We start from the raw sequence: 21,441 nt of genomic DNA on the forward strand, positions 1-21,441 counted from the left end.
TTGCCGCAACTCATCTAACAGTAATACAGCAATAACCACTTCACGTGTCGACCGCTGTGAGAACCTAATTACAAAGCAAATATCAGCTTAACAACTCGTTTCTGATCACAGCTCCATATAAAATCTCTGAATTATCAGCCGAGAACAGACACAATAAACTAAAACATGTTTGCTTGGAATATATCCACACTCCATAACAGTGAGGTCATGCAATTCCTTTCTACTCAAAACATTTCAACAAGGCCCTCAAGATAAGATATCAGGTTGTACAGCGCACTACATCATTAGCTCGCACATGTACAGCGTCTCAGAGGACCTTTAATTTGAGTAGGAAAAGTCTGTTCCTCCGCTATGAGGTTAAAGAGTGGGTGACAAGTGAGGAAAATCACAGCGGAATGCATTAATTAGATAGACCTAAAAGCATATTTATCAAAGGCTAAGCCGTATGGGAATTATCTCAGAAAAGGATCTAATAAAGACAGGACAGGTTAATAGAATAAAAGGCCTTGAACAGAATGTGTGCGTGTACATAAAATATCAACCTGATCTCACATGTAAACGAATCATTAGGATGTAACCATTAAATGTTATGGCGAGCGGAGCCTCCGCAATTGAAATGACCTTCATGTGGTCTGACAGTGACAATTGGCTTCTTATGTTCACTCTGATTAAAATGTAAGAGCCTCTGACTTAATTCATCACGGCATTTGAAAGATTCCACATGAAAGGGGCCAATATTTGCTCAGAGTGAAACAGACCGATTGCATCAAGTTGAATAAGCTGATATCCTTATAAAATAAATATTTCATGAACTCCCCTTAATCAGATAACACAGTACACTGTTGTCTCTAGTCTGCAGGGGAAATGAACAGCCCAGTGGTTCTGACTGAATCATCTAAACGGTGTCAATCACAAGTGAATATGGAGGGCCCCCGTCCTGGCTAGTGATGACTGATGGCCCTTCAGTGGCGGTTGAGACAGACGGAGCTGATTGAGAGAGCTTATCTTTATGGTGGAGCCATGGAATTGTTAACAGGATGTGATGGCTGGCGTCCGCCGAGTTGAGCTGGGAAATAAAGCTGTTGGGCTCGGGCTACCTTGCCATCATTCACAGAGGTAATGATCTCTGTCTGGCTCAGAGGTAAGTAATAGTCTGCCCATGGGTTAGTAAGGGCATGGCACGGCGACGCTGACAAAGTTGAACTTGGACAGATGAACGCAGGTCAGCACGCTGCTGAATTTTTAATAAATTTAAACGGCAATTTAAGAAAGATTAGAATATATTGTAAAACCTAAGGTTCATGAAATTTAAGTGAGAGACAAGAAGCCCGTTGATTTGTGGCCATGGACGTTTTTAGATTGTTCCTCATCGCAAGGAATAATGTAGAGAAGAGCAGAAGGGTGACCTGCAAAATTAAAATACAGCTCTTTAAAAAGTCCCACATGTCATTACACCATAATGAACCACGAAGGGAAGTGTTCACGCTGACCACATGTTTTGAATGATGGTGATGGCGGAGATGAGATTCTTCTTGAGATCATAATGGAGGCAGGACTACGTTGAGAGGACACAGTCAAAGATCTAACTCAATTATCTTTAGCAGGATAATTAATCAATTCAGTATACACATCCAAGTCTCAGAGGCGTCTTTGAGATAATTGTTCTCATTGACTTGAATAATTATTTGTTTGCTGATTTAATTATTTTCGCATTTGGAAAACAAACGAACTGTGCTGGTACATACAACAGACTCTTTTTCTCTTTCGATGCTGGCAGGTGGAATTTTACAACATGTATCAGAGTATCAGATGAGAAAACACTGATGTTATGAGTGACCCTAATGCAGCACGTCTCTTGAGAAATGAACTACAACCATATTCACAATTTATGTCATTATGTGTTTTTTGTTTTTTTGTTCCAGAACCCTAACCTCAACTTGAAGAAGGTCAATAAAACATGAATTGTTTCTGCCTCGTGGCATCAATACAAACTACACTGAATCAAAGGCTAATATTTCTCAGCTATGAGGTCAGCCCTGGGTTACAGACACAATGTCTTCACATAATGAGTGGCACGTTGAAAAACAAGTGTCGGAGTCCTCGTTGCGCAGCATTACGAGTCTGAATGAGACCTCTTGGCTACTGCAGCAAACAGCACAAATTATGAGGGTCATTTTAATGCCACTCACTACTATTTATCATGCCGTTTTAAATGTTTTCCTCATTTGTTTCCATTAAATATTTCATCTTCCCTTAAATATTCATTTAACTTCCTCTTTAAATTTTTTACCAGTCTCTTTGCAGTTGCTATCTTTTTTGCCTCCCTTTTAGGCTTTGCAATCATAAATAATTATTCATCTACACCCAGAAAGAGATTGCATAAAACATGCACATGAATCCTTTTTGTCTTTTCTCATTAGTGATATACTTCGAGTAGCCTAAATACTTCCCGCTACCCCACTTATGGAAATTGGTTGGCGAACCGTCCTAATGATTCTGCTTCACAAATAGGTTACAGCTTCCATCTCTGATCCCAGCGCTCAGCGCGCCTTTCATCATGAAAGGAGAGGTCTGCTGCAGCATCTGTGCTCAGATCTGGAGTACATGTATTACTTTTAAAAGGAGGAATCAGACACATCCTGCATTAGACAATGGTGCCTTAGCTTTTATTGTTCAAAATGACTGCTAGGCTACAGTGGAACTGTTACGAACAGCCCAACAGCTGCTTGCCGACTCTTCATTTTATATTGCGAAGAGAGATTTGCTTTAATGAACAATGCAACACGAACGTTATTCTGCTCCTTTTACAAAGACTACATAGCACCGGTTCTTTCTGGCTTAACAAGATCTTTTTTTTGGTCAGATTTTTTTGTGAAAATTCTTCCCTTTTTTTCGTTAATCTTATTTTGGATGTTGACACATGATCTCGGGATAAACTTTAAAAAACATTATAATTGTATTATCATTCATATAAAATAAAATAGGGATGAACTAAAAATGATATCAAATATCACGATTAATCAAATTCCAGTGTTATCGTTAGAACTGTCTGTGAAATTCTGGGTACAAATGTGAAATGAATTTACATACGAGTTAACGCTATACCCCGGCTCAGTAGATTTATCTTGTCTAAACAGACAACATTTGTCTTAATTTGTTAGATAATTGCAACATGACTCATTAGCAAACAGCACCATGGTGGACGGTGGAAGGGGAGCATAAACTCTCAATTTGACTGGATTATCCTTTTGTGATGAGGCCTAATGATCCAACAGAGTAAATAGCAACGTGTTAATTAGAAATTACACTGAATGATCCGCTGCACACAGAGGAGGTATTAACCATGCAACATCATTATGTTAGATCTATAGCTGCCTTTTCCTTTTTTTCTTTTTTTACAATGAGGTCTGTTGGTAAAATAGCTATTATAACTATCCCCAAAAGAGAAATTATAGTGCATGTGCTGCAGTGACTCCCTGCAGTTTGAATGTGTGTTTTGCAGAAAAGCTCTTAAAACGCTTGCTCCAGTCCAGTAATATCTACTGATAAGTTCTCTTGTGAGACGCAGCTGCAACATTTGAGATGATCACTATTTTCAAAGACATGCAGTTTTACCTGAATTACAAAGAAAAGTCACAACAGCATTTCGTTGCAAATTTCAGACAAATTCTAGAAATTAGTTAAAAGATGTCTCTTGTTACTCTAACTACAATGCGCAATTTCTGCTCATCACATCTCAAACTTTGATCCAGTTTTCTTTTCACGTTTAAGTTACAGCAGACTCTTTATCAATAAAGGCATCCCCCAGACTACAGCATGTACGTTAGCATCTGCCTCCACCTAGTGGCAAAGATTTGTCACCAAGTGTAAAGGTAAAACTTGGTGAGGTCAAAATCCTTTAAGTGGAATCACTATAATTAACAGAAATTATATATGAAATACAATAGAACAATTAAAATACATTTTGATACTTATTGTTATATGTGGTCTTTAAATTCCATCACCATACCTGAGCATGTGTATCCACAATCATCTAAGAGGGAAAAAAAGAGAAAGACGGTTAGATGCGACACTTACAATGACAGTGGAAGTCCACACTCTTATGAAGCTGTTAATTAACGATTAATTAATTCTGTCTGTTCGTTTGCAACACTATACAGTCTGACATTTTACCGTTCCCCAGTCTAACACTATGTATAAAGGGCTGCTGACTTCCCTTTATACATAGACTTCTTCTACTAATAGGAGGCCTACAGTAAACACTAATAGACCAGTGGTGGAAGAAGTACTAAGATCTTGAACATAAGTAAGAAATTCTGCAATGTAAATATTACCTGTTTACAAGTCAAAATCCTACATTCAAAAATTTGCTTCACCAAAATTATAGTATAAGCAGCAAGAAAAAAAATGAAGCATCAAAAGTCAAAGTAATTCTTATACATTATAGATATTTTCTGGGTGTTGTATTGTTATATTATCTGATTATCATTATTTATGATTCAATTAATGTAAGCAACATGTTAAGGTTGTCAAGGTGAACATTGCTTTGCATACTGCTGGAATGTTGACAATCAATGACAATGTATGACATTTTATAAGCTGATTGTATGTTTTGCACTCTTCTGTTAAAGATATAATATGTAACAGTTCTGCATTAAAATGTCTACTAGAAATGTTATATATTTTGCTGAGTTGTGTGCTGACTTTATCCCAAGTGTTTACAACAATGTTCCAACCCAGAATAATCATTCTAATGGCCAACTTAAGTGAGGTAACGCGTTTCATTTGGTCTTCTGTTGCTTTAGCTTCCACGGGAGCCACAGGGTGAGGAGGGAAGTTGGCGAATGAATTGAATATAGTTTTAAATTGTTACTTTGCCCACAAATATTTCTGCCCGAGTCACAGATTTTTCATCAGCAATGGTGACTACTGAACGATGAGGACAACAGCTCCCATGATCTCTGGTCTCTTAGAGACCCTTAGTATTGTGAGTTTAAATGGCACAGAGTTAAATGAACAGTACTTCTCTCTGGAATAAAGTAAAGCATAGAATAGCACAATTGAAAATATTTGTGTAAAATGACTTTAAATTATGACTTGATTTAATTGATTTAATGCTCAGTAACATACCTCCAACTATGTACAACTGGCAATGTAAATAGTCTTTATGATAATGTGGAAACATAGTGTGAAGATGTTATTTTCCCCCCATCAGCAGAGGGCACTGAAACCCTGCTGGGCACTGACACCTCAAGTCCAGAGCAGTCAAAAGTGGCAGGGGTGCCAGGTTTGAATATTTTCCACATTGCAGTCAGAAACATTAGACGCATATTTTTGTATTACCTATATAGGCTATGTATAAACCTTTGTTAAAGTTAAAGTGTTAACTATTGTCATATGAGATATTTTGAAGTACGGTTGGGGAGAAATGCGCGTTATCAACTTTGTTTGAATATTTCAACTTGTGGGACACTGAAAGGGGGAATCAGTCACTACATACAATACATTGTTGCATCGTGAGACGAGGCAGTTGACATGGAGAAAATGCCGCAACAAAACAGCGATGTTAAATAATCTGATGTGCTTTTTAGTGTGGACTTTGAGGCTTAGGAGAAGAAGACAGCGAGTTCTTATACAAACCTGCAGAAACACAACTGGCAACCCCACAGTACGCTTTGCTACCGCTAGCAGGAAAAGTAACAACAGAGCGCTCCAGTTAGTTAGCTAGCGTTGTTGGCAAACAACCGCTACAGGAGGAGCCGGTGAGTTAAATCAGCGGATACTGATTTTAAACTTTCCATGGATCAATGGAACAGTTGTCCTAACGTTGCGTCGTAGTTGACAACCGGGTTGATTTTGTGGCTTCATGCCGCCGTTAAGCGCACATTAGCTTGTGTTTTGCTGTGGCTAAGTGAGCTAACTGTAGCCCCGTACGCTAGCGTGACCAACGTCTGTTACGTTCACGGGAGAGCACTCTGACTTGGAGGAAGGAAGGAAGGGAGGAAATTGATAAGTAGGATCACTGCGCACCGTTGCTTATGCAAAGCTAGCGCACTTTTTGTACTCCCGACTTCTCCCACTGTGACGCATTTAGGAAAGGTGACTATATGTGCACCTGGTGTGACATTTAACACCGTTAAGCTAATAAGATATGCTGTTAGTTGTCATAGCTAGCTGTCAACAACAACAGCCCTCTTGGCTCGCCGTATAGCGGACGAGAGCTACCACGCTAGCCACAAACTTCTAAAGAAGTTGTGTAAGTCAAATTCGGCAATCTGATATATGCCGATAAGCAAAGCGGGGTTTTGAACGTGTCATTGTCGAACTCTTTCACCTGTTCTGAAACAAGGTCGACTGGAGAAACTCATGGCATCGGATGTGATAGAGAGCGAAGCTGTGCTGAAGGGTGTAAGTGATATGAGTTTGAACAATAGCAGCCCAGATTTTGTCACACCCAGGAGGACTCAGGAGGAGCTGGGAAACAGACATGCATCTAGTCCTTCATCGTCTGGAGTGTCTGGAGAAGGCTACGAGGAGGAATTAGACGAATTGCAAACTAGCACAGCGTCCACGGTTGAAAATGGCGAAGAGGCTCTTCAAGAGAGTCCAACCAAAACAAGAGGTACGCCACAGGAAAGGACAACTCCAGACAATGAGCAGAAACAGCCGGGAGCCAGGAGCTCAACCCCAGTGAGCATGCCGCCACCTGCACCCATTGGAAGGTCTGTATTTATGCTGGCAACATAAAACCATTAGCTACTTTGTGGTTTCATCTTTTCTGTTGCAAGAATGCTGTTCTCCCAGACTACCTGCGGCAGATGGATGTTTTTCAGTGCCCTGGGTGTTAATGTTGTTCGACATGCCAGAGATTCATCTCCTGGTCAGAGCCAGTGCCAGTGCTTATCACGCTGATTTGCTTTGCACAAGTTCAAATTTCTCTCTTACAGGCAAAAGTGACCTATTTGACCCAAAACCTACCCTATAATGGCTGTCAAACCTATAGCACTTTAGGAGGGGTTGAGCGATTATCTACCCTGGCCGATTATCAGGGCCGATATTCAGCATTGTCAGATTATCTGTATCAGAATCTGCTTTGGCTCTGAGTGCTTCATCCTCTCACTCACTGTCCTTACTTCTAACATGTCACAAGTAATAGTCTATAATATTTAATACATATAAACATTGAATAATCTGAATCTGCAAAGTGACCAGTAACTAAATATATCTAATAAATGTAGTGGAGAGTAAGTATAAAGTAGCAGAAAATGGAAATAGTCAAGTAAAGTAACTCAAAATTGTACTTACAGGGATATTCCGGTGTAAATTTAATCCATAGTCTAACACACCGTGACACCAAGTAAGACCCCCCCCCCCCGAGAGATCAAGTTTTCCGACCGCTAGCTTGTAGTTTTAGCATCCTCAGAAAAGACTGCATGATAACAATTAACTCCAGTCTATGCCTCCAACCAAGAAACCGCCATCCAAAAGCCACTCATAGCCACAAATAATGCTCAGAACACCACCAAACTTCAGCAACAGTACAAATAGGATCCCAGTGCATAGTTCGAGGCATCAGACATCTGCTAGCTTTGCCGGAGTTCTATTAAAAAGACAATACAACTGGCCACTCTCCTGCAGCAGCTTGCTCGTTGTGGGGAACCCCTGATGAGTTGATTACTGAGTGCGTTAGACCATGGATTGAATTTACTCTGGAATATCCCTGTAAGAACAGTACTTGCTTAAATTGTACTTATGTTTTAATATCGGTTTTCAGTCTGCTTGATTTCATAAATCAGTATCGTATCGACTCCTGCAAAGCCATATCGGTAGACTCTGACTGTTAAGACTACTACTGTTTAGATTTGTAGTTCATCGCCTGGCCTAAAAACAGACATTAATCCCAAATGAGGTGGAAATATCATTCCCTAACCTCTTGGCATGCCTGTGTTTGTAGCCTGGCCAGTAAAGCAGAAGCTAGTCTGAAGATGGTATGAAATTTATTTCCTGAACATCAGAGAGAGGAGAGACACAGTAACAGGAATACCTGTGCAATCTCATTTTACTGTGTCCAGCTGGGGTTCAAAACATGAGGATCATATAATAATACGAGGACTAGGACTAGAAAATTCTGCAAAGTTATGTCAACATTGGAAACTCTTAAGTTGTGCATATGATTGCAGGGGTGGTTTTTAGACTATCATATTGTGCAAGTGTAACTGTCATCTGTGGACAGCTGAGCAACGTCACTTGCACAGAGCATCACTTGGCTGACCTTTGTCAAATGTATTAAGGAGATGACAAATCTTCATCTCTGGTCCTTGGCAAACAAAACTGGATCAGGATGTTATTTCCTGGAAATACCTATTGTGTTGATATTTTTGAGAGGATGAGGCGGTGACATATTTTCTCTATTTGTCCTTAATCTTCAAAAAGAATAACCAGAAGTTTCAAAATTCCTTGGCATAGGAATTATAAATTTGAACTCTGAATCGGCCACTTTTCATCTGATACGGACAGATTGCAAAGTTTTAATACTAATCTGTAGCCAGCAGGGGAGAAGGTACACAAATTTTAACTTATGTACAAATAGTATTACTAATAACAGTCACTCTAATAACAAAATGTTCTTGGTTACTTTCCACCACTTTCTGTAGCCCAACTCGGCTCAACACCACTATTGAAATTATTAAAACAGTGCGCTTTGACTGCAATGGTTCCCTCTCAGGAAACCACATTCCTGTGGCACTTCTACCTCTCTCAGTTGGATTTCAACTGGGATGTGGGGATTATGCTATACATAAGCGAACAGCTAAACTGATACATTATGAAATGTTGAGAACCGAATGCCCAGAATGTTTTTGTGTCTGGGAGCACAAGTACAGTCATGTACACGATTAATGCATCAAAGGGAGCTCTGTACATTGAAAGATACAGATACCATGATCAGCATTAGCGAGTAGCCTTATGGTTTATAAACTAAGCCCTTCACACAAGCTTGTAAGCTATTCAAGAAGCCAGTGATCTGATTATGGGGCCAGTTGTGAGCTGAAACTCTTGAGGAGATTCTCGGTAAGCATGCAGGACTCATCTGTCCGGAAGCTGGTACAAAAAAGTTGTCATGTTTAATGTCTTCGTGTGTCAAAGTATTTTGTTTGTTGAAAAAATGCTGGTCGCTGGTCAGAACCACTGTGATAGAAGCACAAACTCCTTGGTATGTCCTGACTTTGTGTAATGCTAGGTGGTAAGTAACAGGCCATGCTGAACACACCAAATGAATAGTGGTTATTATCCTTCTAATTACACAAGAATTGGAAGTTAAAGGTCCACCCTGAAAATAAAAAAGTGGCCAAAGGTGTAAATATGATGCATGATCCCATAGTACTTCTTTCATGTCATGTAGGAGTGCACTGATCTGATATTAAGATCGGATATCGGCCTCGATATTCACAAAATAGCTGGATCGGAGATTGGAAATATTAACAGATCCACGGGCCGATCCAGTTTTTTTTTTTCTCCGTTGCAGCACATCCTACGTCGCACGTCAGCAGCATGTGTGTCGCATGCTGGAAGAGTTGAGTTAACCGTTAAGCAACATGGAGCAAGCCAAAGAGTTGGCTGTGTGGAGATATTTCGCGCTTGCCAGGGCAACTAGTTCAACGGCTGTTTGCAATGTCTGCAAAATAACTATTTCGAGGGGTAGTGGTAGTACTGCAAAGTACAATACCTCCAATTTAATCAAGCACATCAAAAAGCACCATGCTAAGGAGCATGTCGATTTCCTGCAGCTCAACGAAACCAAAGGAGCAGGAGAAAGTACAGCCTAGCAACTAACTTTGGCAGATGCATTTGAACGCAAAAAGTTTCCGATGGAAAGCTTGAAAGCATTGGCAATAACACAGAAAGTTTTAGAATTCATTTTTTTAGATGCTCAACCAATGTCAGTTGTTGAAGATGAGGGCTTCCGTCGCCTACTGGAATACTTAGAGCCAAGGTGCTCTCTTCCATCACGCAAGTATTTTTCCAAAGCCGGTATACAGTTTATTATTAATTCAAGAACGGTCTCGGATCGGTATTGGGTATCGACAGATACACAAAGCCCAGGCATTGGTATCGGGACTGAAAATGTTGGATAGGTGCACCCCTAATGTCATGTACATTGTTGAGCCTGATGGATACTGGATTTTTGGGGGCAAACGCCAAGACTGATTGGGTATCGATATTGCACTTGTTCATATTGCGATTTATATTTTTGATTAATTGTGCAGACTAAGCGCACATTAGACAACATGTAACCTGATACAAATATATCCTGATGTGTCTTTGATAGGCCTTTATAAGTTAAAAGTGAGGAGTAGGCATGATTGATTTGAGTGTTGGTGAAAAAGTTGTCAGTGAACTTAAAAGCCAACAGCTACAATATTGCAACAGATACAGATAACAACAGATAATACTTGTGTAGACAAATAAATACATACAATGACTGGAAAGCAAAGTCTGTTTACATAAATTAGCTCGTAGATGGGTCTGTCTGTGGTTATGTGTTGTTTTCTCAACATAGCCTTGCCTATTCACAACATTAAGACCTCCAACCTTGTTGGCAGAGTGTATAATCATGTGCTTTTGTGTAGTTTTTAATCATGTGTAGGTATTGTCTAGTAGTGTTTTATCACTGTCACTATCCATATCCACTAACTTTGTAAAGGTTTAAGATGCTTATGTATTAAATGAACTAGAATTACCTTTGAATCTTAGTTTATGTCTCCCCCATAATCCTTTGAGGATTGTACAAGTCACAAGCAAAATGTTGACGGATAACCAATTATGTTTGTGGATTTAGGTTGTCATACATAATCTCTCCTAGCCCAGCTCTTGATCTTAATACGTCTGTTCTGCAAGGGGAGTTTTAGCAATTACAAATCACTAAACATGAAAGATGGCATAACCTTTTTAATGTTATCTTTCCCAGCCTGGAGCGCCAAGAGTCAGTTGCCACAACAGAAGCCCGTCTAAGAATGGAAGGAGTTGAACTTAAGGAAGAGTGGCAGGATGAGGACTTTCCACGGTACTGTCAATCATCTTATAATGTTGTTAAATCACTTACGGATCACGGTTCAAAGCTTTGTATCACATGTTTGTGTTTTGAAAGTGAAATGGACAATAACCCTACTAAAGGCCTGATTACCTCCTGTTTGAATATTAGACCATTGCCAGAGGAAGAGGAGCTTGAAGATGAGCTTTTTGCAGGAACCTCTGAAGAGGCGGACCCTGGTAGGGAAAACAGACTTGTTTACTGTGCATCAGAAAAAATCTGAATGTATCCATTAATTGTTCTTTCAAACATTATAATCACTGATGATTTGGCATCTACTCTAGGCTATGCAATGAACCATGGCAAGAAGGCAAAGAAGAAGCTTGCAGCTCCAGAAATCAGTCTTACACTGGACCGCAGTGAAGGCTCTCTTCTCTCTGATGAGCTGGATGAAAGTACAGAGCTGGACCTCGATGACATAGACACACCTTCAGACAACAGCAATGAGTTTGAATGGGAAGGTAGGAACTTTATATCATGCAATGACAGTGCTACAATAGCAGTTAGTACTTCATATCTTATCACCTTGTTTGTTTTGTTCATACTTAAAGTTCAAACATACAGGTTGTGTTTACTTGACAAAGTGGGGAGGTACAGAGATAATTAAATAAGATTCAACCTTGTTGGGTGAAGCAAGTGTGTTTTATAAGACCAGATTTTTTTTACTTGGTGCTTTGATCCATTGGCTTTTTCCTTCCTTGATCTTACAGATATGGGTAGGCAGCTGACTGCCCCGAGTGGAGTTAAAATGTGCTCTGTTGTTTTTGTGTTTCCACACTGCTGCCTTCCTCTTTTTCACTTGGAAGAATTGTTTCCATTCAGTGCCTGGAAACAGGCAGCAGGCCAGCAACAGGTTTCTCTCTTCCGTGTGGTAAGGTCTCCTGGACAGCCCCCGTTTCTTTCCCTCCAAACCATGAGTCAATCAGCCCCAATTGTCCAGATTATTTCTTAAATTGTTCGACAAATCCTGGGGAAGTTTCACGTTTCATACCCTTCATTTTCAGTTGATGTTTTTTGTGCATGTCATTTTTCCTTTCTCTGACATTTGGATCTTGAGGAAACAATCAGAAGCAACTTGTCAGTAAGGAAGTGGTTTAATCTGCAGAGTAATGCTGCAGTTATCAGTTCTAGCCTTTTGAACTATTTCCTAACGTGCTGTTTAGCTTTTAGTCATATTTTCCAAGATATCACAAGAAATTAGACAATAATTGAATATCGACATCAAAGGATAATTAATATGTGTGCCTAATGAATTGCTTTAATTGGAGGAATATTCCAATTGTCATCGTACTCCTTGAATCTTACATTATTAACACAAGATAAGCCTTTATTGATCCCCAGGGAGGAAAACACGGTTTTGCTGCAGCACAAGGATATGAATAAGCACAGGTAGAGAGTGAATGCTACAAATGAATCATGCAAAGTATATACAATCAAATGAGAGTAGAAATATGACCTCACAATTACAAGGAAAGATTGAAACAGTGGTGTGATCAGTAGCAGCAATTTTATGCAGCATTATGTGATTCTAAATGTATTTTTCTTGATGGTTTCATAAATGATGAACATCTCACTAGTTATTTTCAGGCTAAATTTCTAAAGAAGAAACACAGATCGGTGTGTTTGATTTGTATATATTTATGAAATGGGCAGCTCAAAGAGAGATCCTCAAGAAAGCGTGTTGCTGTGATTTGGTTGCACTCTTCACTTATTTTTGATTCTGCTTGTTGCATGTTCAGTACACATGATCATTTCAATACTTTGCTTGATGTCATACACGTCCTACAAATGATGCGCAGATGTCTTCCTGAGAAATGTCAGTGGTAGTGTGTTTATTGTTTGTGTGGGAGTGTTTGTTCGACACATTTATTCGTATTTATTAAAATGTGATGTGACTGAGGTTCATGAGTGCAGTTAATTTTCCCCATTGAAAAAAAAAAAAAATGACCTGGAGTGACAGAGAGACCCTGAAGTTTAAATGTGATTGTTGGTGTTAATTTGGAGAGAAAGCATGTCAAGATAAAAACACCAAATTAAATGTAATGTTAATTTTCATTGATCGAAATGCATGTAATTGAAAAGTTTGATAATGAATTATTAAGTGAACCTTTGATAAATTATTTGATCAAAATGGATCTGATTTGATAATATCAGGCAGCCCTCACATCCAGGGGATGTAATATTCATACTGAGTCTTGTCCTTCAGACGATCTTCCCAAGCCGAAAACCACAGAGCTGCTACAGAAGGGTGTGGAGTCGGTCCAGGAGTACTCGGTCTCTGAGGAGAGGGAGGAGGGTCGACGCTGGCGGATTTTTCGTATTGGAGACCAGGAACACAGAGTGGACATGAAGGCCATTGAACCTTACAAGAGGGTCATCAGCCACGGAGGTTAGTGCCATTACATTGTAAAGTGTGGTGCACTCACACAAGAATACAGTCATTTTAAGTATGTCTATGCAAGATGAACAAGCCGTTTCAGATTTGTTAGACTTGAGCTGATCAGCCTGTGTCAGTGTTTTGATGCCGAAACATCAATTTTTTAAACTCTGATTTTTCACTGCAGGTTACTATGGCGACGGTTTGAATGCCATAATTGTGTTTGCTGTGTGCTTTATGCCTGAGAGCAATCAACCAAATTACAGATACATCATGGACAATTTATTCAAGTGAGTGTTTATTAGAATTCCTCTAGCCTCGCGAGCCAAATATTTTCCAACCAGCGCTAACGGAATTTTCCCGTCGCAGGTATGTCATCGGCACACTTGAGCTCTTGGTTGCTGAGAACTATATGATTGTGTATTTGAATGGGGCAACCTCTCGGAAAAAGATGCCAACTGTCGGCTGGCTCCGAAAGTGTTATCAGCAGATTGATAGGAGGTGAGTGTCAGTTGTAGTTTTTACAATTTGTAACAAAAAACAATGTGTGGCTCAACAGCTTCTCTCAACTCTTTCTGTGCAGGTTAAGAAAGAACTTGAAGTCTTTGATAATCGTCCATCCCTCTTGGTTTATTCGCACTCTGCTGGCAATCACAAAACCTTTCATAAGGTAACTTTAGTGTGTAAAGTCATTGGAATAATGAGATAAAGATCTTCTCGGTTAACCTTTAGATTCTGACACTTGATGCTTCTTTTCACAGCTCCAAATTCAGTCAGAAAATCAAGTATGTGTACAGCTTGGCAGACCTTGCAGAGCTGGTTCCGATGGAGTATGTGTCCATACCAGATTGTATCAAACAGTAAGTATGCTCCATTGAAACAGATCAGCACTTCTCAAGCTCTTAAGATTAGACAAAAGGCCTTTGAAAATATTAAATAAATGCTGTCTGTAGGCATATTAATATAAATCCAAGGCTGTAACAGACATTTAGTGAATGTGCCCTCTGGTTTTTATACCTGTGTGTTTGAATTGACTGTAAGCATGTAGGCATACTCATCATGCAGTATATTTACTTATCAGGGTGTTTCCCAGTTGAGGGTTGAATGATAGAAGACTTGTTCTGTTGCCATATGAAGTTGACCTGCCATCCAGCAGGTCTTTTCTAAGCTGTCATTTGCGCTCTGAGGTGCGATGAGCGAGGACACGTGAGAGCATCCCTCACGGAAATCTTTTTACCAGCCAACATGCCCCCTTAGTTATTGATTGGATGCTGCAGTGGATCACTTTCATCTGATACCTCAAAACGCTGGAGTCTCATACCAGAGTGACAGATAACAGTTTAAACTCAAGTGTGTCACCATCAAGTTTTATATTTTGCCTTTTCTGATTCACCATCGAGTTAAAATGTCACTTGTCACGGACATCACTTGACATGGCGTAGCAGAGAAGGGCTGTCTAACTTCTCATAAAACATTGTATTTCAACAGTAAAATGTAAGGAAATGACACAAGTGAGGGAAACATGGATGCAATTAAGAGAAATGGGATATGCACAATTCATATTTCTCCCAATTTTCCCCAGCAAAATTCAGACATTTCCCAAAATAATGAACACTCCCAGCCTATAAGCATGATTGTCTTACGTACACTATATGTGTTATTAGTGATGCAAAAGCACAAATATCTGTTCTATCTTTTCTTTATTGTTATGCACTATCTGAGCTCTTTGAACTTTTCAACAAGTGTCAGCATGACTGGAAATAATTGCATCTAGATAATTTTGTCCTTTTGAACTGCTGTAAAAAGAACACACTCTTTATTTTCTAGTGTTAACCTTGGCTGTTACGCATTGCTGTTGAGCTCATGCTGCGAAATGGCTCACGCTGTATTTTTCCCTTGATGTGGCTTAACCTGAGGGCGTATCTTGTACCCTCGTGGCATTTAAAAAAGACGCAGATACTCTTCAAATGTTTTTTTGCTCTTGGATGTTTGGTTGCTGTTGGCTGTGTATATCTCCTTTGCTTAACTCCATTTCCCTGCCCCCTCTTAAGGTTTGACGACGAAAAAAATAGGAAAAGCCGTAAAAGGTATATGCACCTGCACCCAGGATCAGTCTCAGCATTTTTTCCCCCTTTTTTGCAATTCACAAAACTAACAAGGCGATCCGTTGGCTCTCAGAAATGCACCAATACACCTCAGTCTGTTCCGTGTTTTTGTAGTTGGATGATTTGCTGCTACCCTCTAGCCAAAATCAACAACATTGCTCCCCAAATGTCCCACTTTTTTCCCTCTCAGTAGATTTAGCAAGTTCCCTAAAAAGCAGGCTGAGAAGCTGTCTGATTGGTTTCCAAAAATAGGTGGCTTGGTGATTATTTAACCAACTAAATCCCATTTCTGAGCCAATGCTGTGAAGTTAATCTCAAAAGCCACTTTGTTAAATGTCTTCTTTATTTATTTCCTCAAAATCATAATAGCTGTGTGTGGTTGGAAACATGGCATGTATCTTCGTAGCCTTGAGATCTGTTTTTTTTTTCTTTTTTTAAAAAAGTTGGTGTAGATGAATTGCTGCTTTTGGGGCATAAAGTAGCACTTAATGCATGTGTCTTTTAAAACCCAGGTTTAGATTTTGATGAAGTTGATGTTGGGTAAGTTTGTCTCTACTACTGAATTGGGTGCAACTACAAGGAAGTAGCTCATCTTAGTCACTGTGGTGTGTGGTTGCACTGTAACCATGTCCCTCACATGGTTCCTCTCAGTAACTCGCCCTCACCGAACACCCGGCCTGTCCACTCTCACAGCTCTCTGCATGACTCACTGCATTCCCACTCCCTGCTGATGTTTAGTAATCACTACAAACCTTTGTTAGCCTTCGCTCAGAGAAGTATTCTGCTCATTACTGGTAAGTAGTGAGCATTCAGTTAATTTGCAGATGGGATGTTGAACTAAACTAAACAATAACAACAGTGTTTTCAAAAAGACTCCTGAATTTAGATTTAAATCAACAAAAACAAATTTGCAAAAAATGCAAAATGCAAATTTTTAGCACAAAGCTTGTAATCATCACATGGCTATGGTTTGTAGTTAATTGTAGTTGATTGTTCACAGGTTTTCAAAAATGCGAAGAAATAGTAAATAGTTGTTGTCCAATTAGTTTATGTACAATATATGCAGTGTAGTGCAGTCCAAATCCCAGATTTTCAATGTTAAAGGGATAGTTCGGGTTTTTGAAGTGGGGTCATATAAAGTACATATCTATAGTCGATCTGTTTCCTACCGTAATCACCGATCAGCGCAGCCTCAGTTTGGAGAAGTAGAGAGCCGCTCCAGCCCAGACGCTCAGCTTTGTACTGCAGTGAACGGGGTCCAGCAAAAAAGCGAAATTAACCACCTAAAATGAGGCTAACGTAATTTTTTTTAAATCAGTTCAAGTGTACATTGTATAGGTAAAATTCACACCGCTTTACATCACTGTCAGACCGCGCTTTCTTTTGGCACTACATTTTCTCAACCACAGAACCTTCGTATCCCTACGCATTAGCGTAACTGGGCAACAGCTGATCTGCGAGCGGCGGCTGGACGAGAGGTTTACTTTCGATAAAAACGAAACTTAACTCTCCGTATCCTTCCGCATTAGCGCTCATGCGTAGGGATACGGGGGTTCTGCGGTTGAGAATATGTAGTGCCAAAAGAAAGCGCGGTCTGACGGCGATGTAAAGCGGTGTGAATTTTACCTATACAACGTACACTTGACCTGATATCGATTTTTTTTAGGTGAGCCTTGTTTAGGTGGTTAAATTTCGCTTTTACTCTGAACCCCGTTCACTGCAGTACAAAGCTGAGCGTCTGGGCTGGAGCGGCTCTACTTCTCCAAACTGAGGCTGCGCTGATCAGTGATTACGGTAGGACACAGATCGTCTTTAGATATGTACTTTATATGACCCCATTTCAAAAAACCCGAACTATCCCTTTAAGGTCACAATTAAATTTGATTTTCAGTTGTGAACATTTTCAGCACTGAGAGCTGTGCCATTGTTAGTCTATTGTGTCTTTATTTCTGAAGTTGAACACCATTGGTTTCCTACTGTGATGACTTTTGTAAATGTTTTATGTAAATATGTAAATGTATTTACAATGTTATAACTATGACTTATTTCACCTGTCATTTGGAAACAAACTGTTAAACACCAAAAACAAAAAGATGAGTCGAGAGGAAAAAAAAAACTAGGAAAATCAATCTAGATTAAATTCTGGATTAAAAAAACAAAAAAAAAGAGCTTTCAGTTCATCAATGAATTCAAAAGCAGGAAGAATGCAGGGTTAATTTAAGCAGTTATTTTGGATTTAGTCTTTGCCTCTACACAAAAGTGCTCATTAGTTTTAGTCTCGTTTTAGCAAACGAAAACTCAGAACATTGTAGCCAACAATTAGTCAATTATTTTCTCTCATTTAAGTCACTCAATAAGACAAATAAGCCTCTGCAAAGACGTCATATTGATGTCATTAAGTAGCACATACTGAGGTTCAAATAAGTGCATTTCTCTTACAAGGTTTCAAACAAAGTAAGAACCTCATAATAATAATAATAATAATAATAATGATAATAATGATAATAATAATGATAATAATGATAATGGTTTGTACCGCCCAGATATTTTAAGTGCTTTCACTAAAAAGATTACGGATAATATTTTAGAATGAATATAATATAAGTAAAATACAAACAGACCATTTTAGGTTTTATTTTAGGGAATAGTTTTGGTAAGAAAAAAAAAGATTATTCTCTTTGTAATAGTGTAAAGGTAATGATCACATTTCATGATGTGACTACCTGAAAAGTGTGTTTATGGACATTGTAGCAGCCTTGTTTATGTCAGCTGTTCTTGCTCTTATTACGTGGCTGTCTAATGACTAATGACTGAATTTGTCTGCAGAATTGACCAGGACATGCATGGCAAAGTGGAGATGGCAGCAGCTGCTGTTCCAGAGTGACCCTGCTTGCACTGCAAGATGTGGAGGAGGAGAGCGATGAAGAATGTTTAGACTCGCAGCCACTCTTGTTTATATTCTGGGCAACGCGACTGGAGACTTAGCTCTTTGCATCAAGAAAGTGCCTTTTTGAAACTATGCTGCCTGTTACATCCTTGAAGTCACTTCCGGCTTGATCCTCTGTGTTTTTTCCACATGCTGTCCGAAATCTTTTTAATCCTTTTTTTTTTTTTTTTTATCTACTGCGGTATATCATCATGTCAAACTTAGCTTATTGGTGTTACCTAGTGACTGTATCTACACTTTATTTAAGGCACTCTGTTACATATGGTCTATGCATGTTCTGCTTTATTACATTTAAATATATATTTATATTCAAAAAGGTGACAATGGAGAGAAATTAATATATTTTTATGGTTGCTCTGATTTTAAAACCGCATTTTAGGTCTCTGACCATTTGAGTGGCATTTCATAGAACAAGTTTTGACAGCACCCTTTTTTTCACTGTTCACTGCTGACGTTCTCTGTTTAAAATCCTGCCTGGGGAAAATAAAGTTTTATTTTTCGCCCCCTTACATGAATGTGCCCCTCTGACTGGTGAAGAGAGAACATTTGTGAGAGCAACAATCTGCAACAAAAAATTGTAGGTCTTAATGTAACATTTCCTCCAAGTAAAATCATCATCCACATCATTGTTTTGTATTTTGTTTATTCCATCTAAAGCCGGACTAGCAGGGTAACAAGACAGAGATAACAATATTGCGGTATTTAGAGACCGAAGGCCCGATTAAGACCATAACCACATTACAATAGGTTGTGTAGTTTTTTGTTCCCTTTAGATCTTTTCCACTAGATGGCACTACACATACAGATTTCATGGAAATCATAAATGAAGCCATGGGTAAGCTTGACAGTAAACATTAAAATACACAGAATATATTTAAAAAATCCAGTAAGATCCCTGGTAATCTGTTGAAAAACAATATAACTTGCACAGAATACAATAAGTCACATAAGAGCCATTTCAAAAAATTGGCTCTCACATTAAAATGCAGATTGCTACATAGGGCCCATATCAATACATTAACAACAATGTTCACTTGCAAAACATCTATATGAAAATTTACATGACAAATGTTAAAATATTTTGATAATTGACTAGAGAACAACCTGTTTTAATTTACATTACGATTAGCGTATTGAAAGGAACAGTTTATTTCAGGTAAAACATCCTTAACAATATTTAAATCATTAAAGGTGCACTATGATTCTTTTCACAGGCCTAAAAACAACCGATCGAAGCTCTTGGTACAAGCTACATCAGTTTGCAAGAGCTAATGTGAGCTTTAGGTGTCCTTTAATGGAGAGGGATTTAAAATAACATAAATACAAGAAGCAAATTGGCAATCTGAACGTCCTAGATTTCTAGAACAAAGGACAAAATAACTGTTATAATTGTTACCAAAAAAGTTACAGTGCCCCTTTAGTGTGGTTTCTATATTTATGATTAAGTATGATGAGCTGCCCTCACTGATAAGTCATATTTTACATGTCAGGTGATTACAAGCTCTGCAGAACACCTGCGTATTGACTGGTGAGCAGTGATTGCTGCCTTAAAGCTTTAAAATGCAGAACTGACTCCAGGCATCTTATCGCGACATCATCGACCTCTGGATCGAACTTATTTGCGAAGAGCTGCTGCTGGTCCAGGATCCACGGGAGGTCCCCGGCTCCGTACACGCACACCGCCCTCCTGTACTGCCCGGTGCACGGACTGTACGGGGCTCCTTTTCTCACGTCACCCGCCAAATAGGCCCAGTTCACCACACGAGCGAGCGCGAGCATGTCCGTGGTGTCGTACTTGCCGTTTGCAGGAACTGACCCAGGAACAGTGGGCATCCTCTGCAGGGTGGCCCACAGGTGCTCGTCTGGGCTGTACGTGTCCTTCTCCCACTCCAGAAACTTCTGGACCTCGCTGTCCCGCATCACGTGCTCCACAAAGGCCCTCGAGACCACAAAGTAGGCGCTACCTGAGAACATGGGGCTGCTGATGGGCGGGGGGCTCTTCCTCACGTTTGTCCCGATGACGCTGTTGGTGACGTCGTGGTGGTACAGCCAGCGGTTCTTCTTGTAGTCGCTGGTGACTTCGGTCTCCAGGCTGTTCCTCCCGTTCAGGGTTTTCAGCGTCTGGACCATCTCCCTGTTGGTTTTGATGGGGAAGTCGGTCCCGCAGGTGTTCAGCAGGTACCTCCACCTGACAGGTGAGCTCAGCAGGTCTCCCATGCAGTTCAGATCTGCCTGCACCCGGGACCACGACGCATAAATGACGCTCTCTAATTTACTGGCTACAAACACATTAGGAAAGCAGGAAACAATCGCCTCTACGGCCGCCTGAAATTCTTTGGAGGCCTTCTGGTCCACGTGCACACAGTAGATGTTCTGAGGGGTGTAGATGGCTCGCAGGAGCCGCTCGAACATCTCGATCTTCTCATGGATCACCATGGAGTAGGCGATGGGGAAGTCTATCTCCTCTTTACTGAGAGGAACAGTAAAGAAACCTCTGTTTTCAACATAACCCACACAGTCTTTTGTCACATTGAGGTAGAAGTCCTCAGATAGAATGCTTCTTCTTGTCCTGGAGGACAGCAAAACTTCCAATTCCCTGCTCATGCCCTCTACGTCCCCGCTGATGATGGCCGAGCAGCCAGGCAAGTCAACAGAGAGCTGCTCTGGTATCCTGTGATCAGACACCGCCTGCCTGTTAGAAGCAGAATCCCAGACTAGTAAATAAAGGCACGTACCCATGAGGATGAGAGGGAGGCACCTCAGCAACCTTACAGGAGACATGTCCTTGGCTTGTGGTGATTTTAAGACCGGTGACCTTCTTGTCCTTAAGTGCGAGTGAGATTAAATGAGGAGATGCCACAATGCTCCTATTTATTAGGATCAGCCTCCAAAGTAGGTGTGTCAAACTAAGGAGTGGAAGAAA

At 40.0% G+C, this 21,441-nt stretch overlaps 2 protein-coding genes and 1 long non-coding RNA gene across 7 annotated transcripts in view; 1 reads left to right on the forward strand and 2 right to left on the reverse strand.

Moving 5' to 3' along the window:
• LOC115586698 (uncharacterized) overlaps nucleotides 1-5,777 on the reverse strand; it is a 42,098-nt gene extending 36,321 nt beyond the window's left edge. Inside the window, exons 1-2 of the long non-coding RNA XR_003984902.1 lie at nucleotides 5,641-5,777; nucleotides 4,010-4,033 (exon numbers count right to left, since the gene is read on the reverse strand). This is a non-coding gene — a long non-coding RNA (uncharacterized LOC115586698). The remainder of the gene's footprint in view (nucleotides 1-4,009; nucleotides 4,034-5,640) is intronic.
• On the forward strand, nucleotides 5,530-19,144 carry bnip2 (BCL2 interacting protein 2). Of its 5 annotated transcripts, none has more exons than XM_030425960.1 (12): nucleotides 5,530-5,762; nucleotides 6,459-6,722; nucleotides 10,967-11,062; nucleotides 11,201-11,268; nucleotides 11,374-11,550; nucleotides 13,296-13,478; nucleotides 13,654-13,756; nucleotides 13,836-13,967; nucleotides 14,050-14,136; nucleotides 14,228-14,326; nucleotides 15,518-15,553; nucleotides 18,398-18,455. In XM_030425960.1, exons 2-12 carry the CDS (start codon nucleotides 6,697-6,699, stop codon nucleotides 18,453-18,455), a joined length of 1,065 nt encoding a protein of 354 aa, XP_030281820.1. In that variant the 5' UTR covers nucleotides 5,530-5,762; nucleotides 6,459-6,696. The 5 variants fall into 5 exon arrangements, with proteins under 5 accessions (XP_030281820.1, XP_030281818.1, XP_030281819.1 ...); XM_030425958.1 differs by adding an exon at nucleotides 16,084-16,111 and having other exon boundaries at nucleotides 5,722-6,722; nucleotides 18,398-19,144; XM_030425959.1 differs by lacking the exon at nucleotides 15,518-15,553 and adding an exon at nucleotides 16,084-16,111 and having other exon boundaries at nucleotides 5,724-6,722; nucleotides 18,398-19,144.
• On the reverse strand, nucleotides 19,138-21,336 carry gcnt3 (glucosaminyl (N-acetyl) transferase 3, mucin type). Its single transcript, XM_030425961.1, has one exon. The coding sequence runs from the start codon at nucleotides 21,297-21,299 to the stop codon at nucleotides 20,013-20,015; it is 1,287 nt and encodes a 428-aa protein (XP_030281821.1). The 5' UTR covers nucleotides 21,300-21,336; the 3' UTR covers nucleotides 19,138-20,012.
• Between the last annotated feature and the right edge of the window lie 105 nt (nucleotides 21,337-21,441).

Source organism: Sparus aurata, chromosome 8 (assembly GCF_900880675.1).
Source record: "Sparus aurata chromosome 8, fSpaAur1.1, whole genome shotgun sequence".
NCBI lineage: Eukaryota > Metazoa > Chordata > Actinopteri > Spariformes > Sparidae > Sparus > Sparus aurata.

What these genes read in the sequence shown, in the direction of transcription:
- gcnt3 (XM_030425961.1), bottom strand. Translation starts at nt 21,299, where the DNA reads ATGTCTCCTGTAAGGTTGCTGAGGTGCCTCCCTCTCATCCTCATGGGT.
- bnip2 (XM_030425956.1), top strand. Translation starts at nt 6,367, where the DNA reads ATGGCATCGGATGTGATAGAGAGCGAAGCTGTGCTGAAGGGTGTAAGT. An exon ending in CTCTGAAGAGGCGGACCCTG is followed by an intron (nt 11,269 to 11,373) that starts GTAGGGAAAACA and finishes CATCTACTCTAG; the next exon opens with GCTATGCAATGAACCATGGC. An exon ending in ATCATGGACAATTTATTCAA is followed by an intron (nt 13,757 to 13,835) that starts GTGAGTGTTTAT and finishes TTCCCGTCGCAG; the next exon opens with GTATGTCATCGGCACACTTG.